Here is a 9,679-nt window from a genome sequence, read left to right as displayed (position 1 = left end):
TGTGTGTGTATGTAGGTGTGTGTGTGTGTGTATGTGTGTGTGTGTGTAGGTGTGTTTGTATGTGTGTGTGTGTGTATGTGTGTGTGTGTATGTAGGTGTGTGTGTGTATGTGTGTGTGTGTAGGTGTGTTTGTATGTGTTTGTATGTGTGTGTGTGTGTGTGTGTATGTGTGTGTGTATGTGTGTGTGTATGTGTGTGTGTGTATGTAGGTGTGTGTGTGTGTATGTGTGTGTGTGTGTAGGTGTGTTTGTATGTGTGTGTGTGTGTATGTGTGTGTGTGTATGTAGGTGTGTGTGTGTGTATGTGTGTGTGTGTGTGTAGGTGTGTTTGTATGTGTTTGTATGTGTGTGTGTGTGTGTGTATGTGTGTGTGTGTGTGTGTGTGTGTGTGTGTGTGTGTTAGTGATGTCCTCATCTGTGTGTGTTCTTCTCCAGGTTGTGCAGGTACACACTCAGTGTCATTAACTGTCCTGTGAACTGGGTCATTCTGTCTCAGTTCTTCTATTATTTGTCTGTAGATCCAGTCTGAGTGTGGAACCTGAACTAAAACTACTAATGCTGCGGTTCCGCTACATGGAACCAGCTGGACTCCACTCTGGTACCAGGTCCTATTCCAGACCGGTTCCACTCTGGTACCAGGTCCTATTCCAGACCCTTTCCACTCTGGTCCCAGGTCCTATTCCAGACCAGGTCCACTCTGGTACCAGGTCCTATTCCAGACCCTTTCCACTCTGGTACCAGGTCCTATTCCAGACCAGGTCCACTCTGGTACCAGGTCCTATTCCAGACCGTTTCCACTCTGGTACCAGGTCCTATTCCAGACCAGGTCCACTCTGGTACCAGGTCCTATTCCAGACCCTTTCCACTCTGGTACCAGGTCCTATTCCAGACCCTTTCCACTCTGGTACCAGGTCCTATTCCAGACCCTTTCCATTCCAGACCCTCCCTCTTTCCAGTCCCTGGTCGTCATAGCGATGCGGTGCGTTCCTTCTGTGTGCTCTGCTCACAGTTGCTGATAAACTCACTGGTTGCCTGTTGTCTGGTCAAACTCCTGCTGAATGTTTGCGTCTGAACCTCCTGGACAAACCATGGTGTAGTTTTACAGACTGTCATCATGTGGATTCACCTACTGACAGATTTACTGGAAAAGGGCGGGGCACACACACCACTGACCAATCAGAGGTCTGCAGTGTTTACACAGTGTCACCTTTAGTATCTGGTCCCCAGTCCTGGAACCTCAGAGGAGGAGGGACCAAAAAACTAGGACCAGGTACCAGATTCCAAAAAACTAGGACCAGGTACCAGATTCCAAAGAACTAGGACCAGGTACCAGATTCTAAAAAACTAGGACCAGGTACCAGATTCTAAAAAACTAGGACCAGGTACCAAATTCTAAAAAACTAGGACCAGGTACCAGATTCCAAAAAACTAGGACCAGGTACCAGAGTCCAGGTCCTTTTATGTAATGGAAATTCAAAAAGGCAAGTTGAGTCGAGTTGAGTCGAGCGAAGCTGAGTCCAGTCCAGTCCAGTCCAGTCAGTACCATGCAGTGGAACTGCGTCATATGACCCTTTGAGTCCTCAGAAGGTCAGTGTAGTTTTTCGTCTCCACAGTTTTGGTCTGTGCTTCAGATGTTTAGCTCTGCTTGAACTCATCTGTACTCAGGCTGGTCCAGGTGTTACACAGGTGTTCATTCTGTGTCATATGTTAGTGATGCACATGATGGAGGTACTGGTGGGTCAGGTCCCATAACTCCACAAAAGCCCTGAGGATGGAAAAGAACTGGACCGGACCACACAGTGGAAGTGGAGCTTAGATAAACTTCACTAATTCCTCCAGGTCTCCTGCTGATGATCAGCTGATTGTCCTCTTCCCCTCCTTTGGACACTTTAATTTGAGGGGCAGGACTTTTGTCGCCCCCCCAGAACTGGGCCCAGATCGGCTCCAGTCTTGTGACTAAATCCAATTGGATCTTTTAAACTAGAAAAGGGCAGACCTCCACCAAGGCAGATCAGCCCCCCCCCCCCCCCATAACCACCAAACTGTACTCATTTGTTCCTTGTGCCAGTATCTACATTTCCTGTACATTTCATCCAAGTCCGTCCAGAACAGTGGTTCTTAACCTGGGTTCGATGGAACCCTAGGGGTTTGGTGAGTCAGTCTCAGGGGTTCGGCGGAGGTCAAGACACACACTCGACTCATTAGTCGGGTGTGTGTGTCGGGCTAGGTCCGTGTATGTAAACAAACAGCTTCGGAGACTCTTTCTCTGATTGACATCCAGTATACGCGGTGTATTGTTGTTGCTTATACCACTACAACACATCCGGAAGTGTTTAGAATCTCTTCCACTCGTCTGACGATGAATTATTTGAGTATTTTCCACATCATTGTTATGACTTTTGCTACTTCCTGTTAACCACGAAGGCAGCCATATTTAGCGTTTGTTTACATTTTTCAGTCACCGCACTGGTCAGTTACAGTCATGTGACAACCGACGCACCGTCGCGGATGGAAAAATCATATTACACTAAAGCCGAGCTAGTGCCGTAATAAAACAACGATCACAAAAATACTGAAGAAGTATAACGAGAACTTTTTTTTTTATACACTACATGCAATGATCTTTTTTTTTTTTTATGTCAAAATTGCGTGGTTTGGAAAGTTCGGAGCGAGATGAAACGAAAACCGGGTTGACCTGACGGCCTACACATACATATACACAACAGCAGAAGTCACTGATTTGCAGTAAATATTCATTATTATTGTAGCCTGATGGAAATTAGGTGATGGGTGTGTGTTAAAATGTTAAAAATGATAAATAGCATAAATACAATAAGTTCATTATTGGAATACATAAGGTTAAAAATTAAAACCATTTCAATGTGGTTATATTAAAAAGGTCATGTCTTTGTGAAAAGGTATGGAATTTGTTGTAAGTTCATGCACTGTGTTGGTTTTGTTCTTTGAGCACAGTGATGTTAATGCACAGTTCATTTTGTGCACCAGTAAAACATATGCCTGTGTCTTGAATTTGAAAAAAATCATATTGTATTTTTTAATAAAGAAGGGTTCGGTGAATGCGCATATGAAACTGGTGGGGTTCAGTACCTCCAACAAGGTTAAGAACCACTGGTCCAGAACTTTTGGAGTTCTCTTGAACACAGACAGTCAGACCCTGATGAAACCCCTTCAATAACAAACTAAGGTGGAAATGTTGAATTTCAGAATGTTTCTATGAGTGAAGGGTTCCAAACCCTCTGATCTGAGGTCAGCACTAATGCTCTGAACTGAACCCAGACCCCCAGGATCATGAACCTGCTCCTGTTGGACTGTTGGGTCTGAACTGAACCCAGTGTCAACTCAGCTCATGTATGTGTCTGTCTGTGTTTGTCTGTGTCTGTCTGTCTGTTTGTCTGTGTCTTTGTCTGTCTGTGTCTGTCTGTGTCTGTCTGTTTTTGTCTGTGTCTGTCTGTGTTTGTCTGTGTCTGTCTGTGTTTGTCTGTCTGTCTGTCTGTGTTTGTCTGTCTGTCTGTCTGTCTGTCTGTGTCTGTCTGTGTTTGTCTGTGTCTGTCTGTGTCTGTCTGTGTCTGTCTGTGTTTGTCTTTGTCTGTCTGTGTTTGTCTGTCTGTGTTTGTCTGTGTCTGTGTCTGTCTGTGTCTGTCTGTGTTTGTCTGTCTGTATCTGTCTGTGTCTGTCTGTCTGTGTTTGTCTTTGTCTGTCTGTGTTTGTCTGTCTGTGTCTCTCTGTGTCTGTCGGTGTTTGTCTGTGTTTGTCTGTGTTTGTCTGTGTCTGTCTGTGTTTGTCTGTGTCTGTGTTTGTCTGTGTCTTTCTGTGTCTGTCTGTGTTTGTCTGTGTCTGTGTCTGTCTGTGTTTGTCTGTGTTTGTCTGTGTCTGTCTGTGTCTTTCTGTGTCTGTCTGTGTTTGTCTGTGTCTGTCTGTGTTTGTCTGTGTTTGTCTGTGTCTGTGTTTGTCTGTGTCTTTCTGTGTTTGTCTGTGTTTGTCTGTGTCTGTCTGTGTTTGTCTGTGTTTGTCTGTGTCTGTGTCTGTCTGTGTCTTTCTGTGTCTGTCTGTCTGTGTTTGTCTGTGTTTGTCTGTGTCTGTCTGTGTTTGTCTGTCTGTGTTTGTCTGTGTCTGTCTGTGTCTGTCTCTCAGGTATCACCAGTCTTCTGGGCAGTGGTGTCTATACAGCAGCCTATCCTCTGCACGATGTGAGTAAAACTGAGGAAACACAACAGTTCAGTTCTGTTCAGTTCAGTTCACAAAAACTGTCAACTGAACTGAACTGATTTTAACTTATCTTATATCTTATCTTAATGACTTATCAAACAGACTCATATGACTCATCAAACAGACTCATCTGACTTATCAAACAGACTCATATGACTCATCAAACAGACTCATCTGACTAATCAAACAGACTCATATGACTGATCAAACAGACTCCTGTGACTCATTAATCAGACTCATATGACTCATTAAACAGACTCCTGTGACTCATCAAACAGACTCATATGACTCATTAAACAGACTCCTATGACTCACCAAAAAGACTCATATGACTCATTAAACAGACTCCTATGACTCACCAAACAGACTCCTATGACTCACCAAACAGACTCCTGTGACTCATCAAACAGACTCCTATGACTCACCAAACAGACTCCTGTGACTCATCAAACAGACTCCTGTGACTCATCAAACAGACTCATATGACTCACCAAACAGACTCCTGTGACTCATCAAACAGACTCATATGACTCATCAAACAGACTCCTGTGACTCATCAAACAGACTCATGACTCACCAAACAGACTCCTGTGACTCATCAAACAGACTCCTATGACTCACCAAACAGACTCCTGTGACTCATCAAACAGACTCCTGTGACTCATCAAACAGACTCACATGACTCATTAAACAGACTCCTATGACTCACCAGACTCCTATGACTCACCAAACAGACTCCTGTGACTCATCAAACAGACTCATATGACTCATTAAACAGACTCCTGTGACTCATCAAACAGACTCCTGTGACTCATCAAACAGACTCATATAACTCACCAAACAGACTCCTGTGACTCAAACAGACTCCTATGACTCACCAAACAGACTCCTGTGACTCATCAAACAGACTCATATGACTCATTAAACAGACTCCTATGACTCACCAAACAGACTCCTATGACTCACCAAACAGACTCATATGACTCATTAAACAGACTCCTATGACTCACCAAACAGACTCCTATGACTCACCAAACAGACTCCTGTGACTCATCAAACAGACTCCTATGACTCACCAAAAAGACTCCTGTGACTCATCAAACAGACTCCTGTGACTCATCAAACAGACTCATATGACTCACCAAACAGACTCCTGTGACTCATCAAACAGACTCATATGACTCATCAAACAGACTCCTGTGACTCATCAAACAGACTCATGACTCACCAAACAGACTCCTGTGACTCATCAAACAGACTCCTATGACTCACCAAACAGACTCCTGTGACTCATCAAACAGACTCACATGACTCATTAAACAGACTCCTATGACTCACCAGACTCCTATGACTCACCAAACAGACTCCTGTGACTCATCAAACAGACTCATATGACTCATTAAACAGACTCCTGTGACTCATCAAACAGACTCCTGTGACTCATCAAACAGACTCATATGACTCACCAAACAGACTCCTGTGACTCAAACAGACTCCTATGACTCACCAAACAGACTCCTGTGACTCATCAAACAGACTCATATGACTCATTAAACAGACTCCTATGACTCACCAAACAGACTCCTATGACTCACCAAACAGACTCATATGACTCATTAAACAGACTCCTATGACTCACCAAACAGACTCCTATGACTCACCAAACAGACTCCTGTGACTCATCAAACAGACTCCTATGACTCACCAAACAGACTCCTGTGACTCATCAAACAGACTCATATGACTCATCAAACAGACTCCTGTGACTCATCAAACAGACTCATGACTCACCAAACAGACTCCTGTGACTCATCAAACAGACTCCTATGACTCACCAAACAGACTCCTGTGACTCATCAAACAGACTCCTGTGACTCATCAAACAGACTCACATGACTCATTAAACAGACTCCTATGACTCACCAGACTCCTATGACTCACCAAACAGACTCCTGTGACTCATCAAACAGACTCATATGACTCATTAAACAGACTCCTGTGACTCATCAAACAGACTCCTGTGACTCATCAAACAGACTCATATGACTCACCAAACAGACTCCTGTGACTCAAACAGACTCCTATGACTCACCAAACAGACTCCTGTGACTCATCAAACAGACTCATATGACTCACCAAACAGACTCCTGTGACTCATCAGACTCCTATGACTCACCAAACAGACTCCTGTGACTCATCAAACAGACTCCTGTGACTCATCAAACAGACTCCTGTGACTCATCAAACAGACTCATATGACTCATTAAACAGACTCCTATGACTCATTAAACAGACTCCTATGACTCACCAAACAGACTCCTGTGACTCATCAAACAGACTCATATGACTCATTAAACAGACTCCTGTGACTCATCAAACAGACCCCTGTGACTCATCAAACAGACTCATATGACTCATTAAACAGACTCCTATGACTCATTAAACAGACTCCTATGACTCATTAAACAGACTCCTGTGACTCATTAACAGACTCCTATGACTCATTAAACAGACTCCTATGACTCACCAAACAGACTCCTGTGACTCATCAAACAGACTCCTGTGACTTATCAAACAGACTCATATGACTCATTAAACAGACTCCTATGACTCACCAGACTCCTATGACTCACCAAACAGACTCCTGTGACTCATCAAACAGACTCATATGACTCATTAAACAGACTCCTGTGACTCATCAAACAGACTCATATGACTCATTAAACAGACTCCTATGACTCACCAAACAGACTCCTATGACTCACCAAACAGACTCCTATGACTCACCAAACAGACTCCTGTGACTCATCAAACAGACTCCTATGACTCACCAAACAGACTCCTGTGACTCATCAAACAGACTCCTGTGACTCATCAAACAGACTCATATGACTCACCAAACAGACTCCTGTGACTCATCAAACAGACTCATATGACTCACCAAACAGACTCCTGTGACTCATCAAACAGACTCCTATGACTCACCAAACAGACTCCTGTGACTCATCAAACAGACTCCTGTGACTCATCAAACAGACTCCTGTGACTCATCAAACAGACTCATATGACTCATTAAACAGACTCCTATGACTCACCAGACTCCTATGACTCACCAAACAGACTCCTGTGACTCATCAAACAGACTCATATGACTCATTAAACAGACTCCTGTGACTCATCAAACAGACTCCTGTGACTCATCAAACAGACTCATATGACTCACCAAATAGACTCCTGTGACTCATCAAACAGACTCCTATGACTCACCAAACAGACTCCTGTGACTCATCAAACAGACTCCTATGACTCACCAAACAGACTCCTGTGACTCATCAAACAGACTCCTATGACTCACCAAACAGACTCCTATGATTCATCAAACAGACTCCTGTGACTCATCAAACAGACTCCTATGACTCACCAAACAGACTCCTTTGACTCATCAAACAGACTCCTGTGACTCATTAAACAGACTCCTATGACTCATTAAACAGACTCCTATGACTCACCAAACAGACTCCTGTGACTCATCAAACAGACTCCTATGACTCATCAGACAGACTCATATGACTCATTAAACAGACTCCTATGACTCATTAAACAGACTCCTATGAGTCATTAAACAGACTCCTATGACTCATTAAACAGACTCCTATGACTCATCAAACAGACTCCTATGACTCACCAAACAGACTCCTGTGACTCATCAAACAGACCCCTGTGACTCATCAAACAGACTCATATGACTCATTAAACAGACTCCTATGACTCATTAAACAGACTCCTGTGACTCATCAAACAGACTCTTATGACTCATTAAACAGACTCATATGACTCATTAAACAGACTCCTGTGACTCATTAAACAGACTCCTATGACTCATTAAACAGACTCCTATGACTCATTAAACAGACTCCTATGACTCATTAAACAGACTCCTGTGACTCATCAAACAGACTCATATGACTCACCAAACAGACTCCTGTGACTCATCAAACAGACTCCTATGACTCACCAAACAGACTCCTGTGACTCATCAAACAGACTCCTGTGACTCATCAAACAGACTCCTATGACTCACCAAACAGACTCCTGTGACTCATCAAACAGACTCCTGTGACTCATCAAACAGACTCCTGTGACTCATCAAACAGACTCATATGACTCATTAAACAGACTCCTATGACTCATTAAACAGACTCCTATGACTCACCAAACAGACTCCTGTGACTCATCAAACAGACTCCTGTGACTCATCAGACAGACTCATATGACTCATTAAACAGACTCCTATGACTCATTAAACAGACTCCTATGAGTCATTAAACAGACTCCTATGACTCATTAAACAGACTCCTATGACTCATCAAACAGACTCCTATGACTCACCAAACAGACTCATATGACTCATCAAACAGACCCCTGTGACTCATCAAACAGACTCCTATGAGTCATTAAACAGACTCCTATGACTCATTAAACAGACTCCTATGACTCATCAAACAGACTCCTATGACTCACCAAACAGACTCATATGACTCATCAAACAGACCCCTGTGACTCATCAAACAGACTCATATGACTCATTAAACAGACTCCTATGACTCATTAAACAGACTCCTATGACTCATCAAACAGACTCCTATGACTCACCAAACAGACTCCTGTGACTCATCAAACAGACCCCTGTGACTCATCAAACAGACTCATATGACTCATTAAACAGACTCCTATGACTCATTAAACAGACTCCTGTGACTCATTAAACAGACTCCTATGACTCATTAAACAGACTCCTGTGACTCATTAAACAGACTCCTATGACTCATTAAACAGACTCCTGTGACTCATTAAACAGACTCCTCCTCCTCTGGGAGGCGGCTCCACCCCCAGGCTTCAGTTCTCATTTGTAACATGGATTCTTCTCTTTCTTTTTCAGGGGGACATTAATGAGGAGAGTGCAGAACCCAACGACAGAAAAGTAAGACTGGAATGTTTGTTTGTTGTTGGACTGTTCAGTTTGACGTCTGCAGCACAAACTGTTCATTAAAAACACAAACACACAGTGGGACTGCTGAACAGCTGAACTAGTGCAGGGCTCATTCCAGGTGAAGTCTACAGATTTTCAGAACATTTCCTCCTGACCCTCTCACATTTGTCTCCATGTTTACATCCTTCTAGAACATTATACATGATGATAAATGTCAGTTCTGAATTGTAAACAGTTCCACAGTTCTGTCCATTTGCAGTAGGTAGGGCCTACCCTAAAACTGGGACCCAAATTCAGACTGTAAATGTTGGTCTGTTTTCAGCTTCTAGAACTTCTGAACAGAAGAGCCAGAGGTCTGAAATGTAAGAATCGTTTCACAGAATCTATAGTCCTAAGAAATGGGAGAAGATGGACTGAACATGTAGAATGACATGTTCCACAGAATGCCAGAGTGTAGATGTGA

At 43.2% G+C, this 9,679-nt stretch overlaps 1 protein-coding gene across 1 annotated transcript in view; it reads left to right on the top strand.

Moving 5' to 3' along the window:
* The window catches only part of LOC115415943 (anoctamin-1-like), a gene marked incomplete at its 3' end in the record, with an annotated part of 23,354 nt that extends 14,147 nt beyond the window's left edge, over positions 1-9,207 (top strand). The window contains exons 5-6 of the mRNA XM_030129625.1: positions 4,152-4,207; positions 9,166-9,207. Of these exons, the coding sequence (XP_029985485.1) occupies positions 4,152-4,207; positions 9,166-9,207 (98 nt within the window). The remainder of the gene's footprint in view (positions 1-4,151; positions 4,208-9,165) is intronic.
* Positions 9,208-9,679: the final 472 nt, after the last annotated feature.

The sequence above is a fragment of the Sphaeramia orbicularis genome, unplaced genomic scaffold (assembly GCF_902148855.1).
Source record: "Sphaeramia orbicularis unplaced genomic scaffold, fSphaOr1.1, whole genome shotgun sequence".
Classification (NCBI taxonomy): Eukaryota; Metazoa; Chordata; class Actinopteri; order Kurtiformes; family Apogonidae; genus Sphaeramia; species Sphaeramia orbicularis.
The sequence above is the reverse complement of the archived record's forward strand: the minus strand, read 5'-3'. Positions and strand labels throughout refer to the sequence as shown.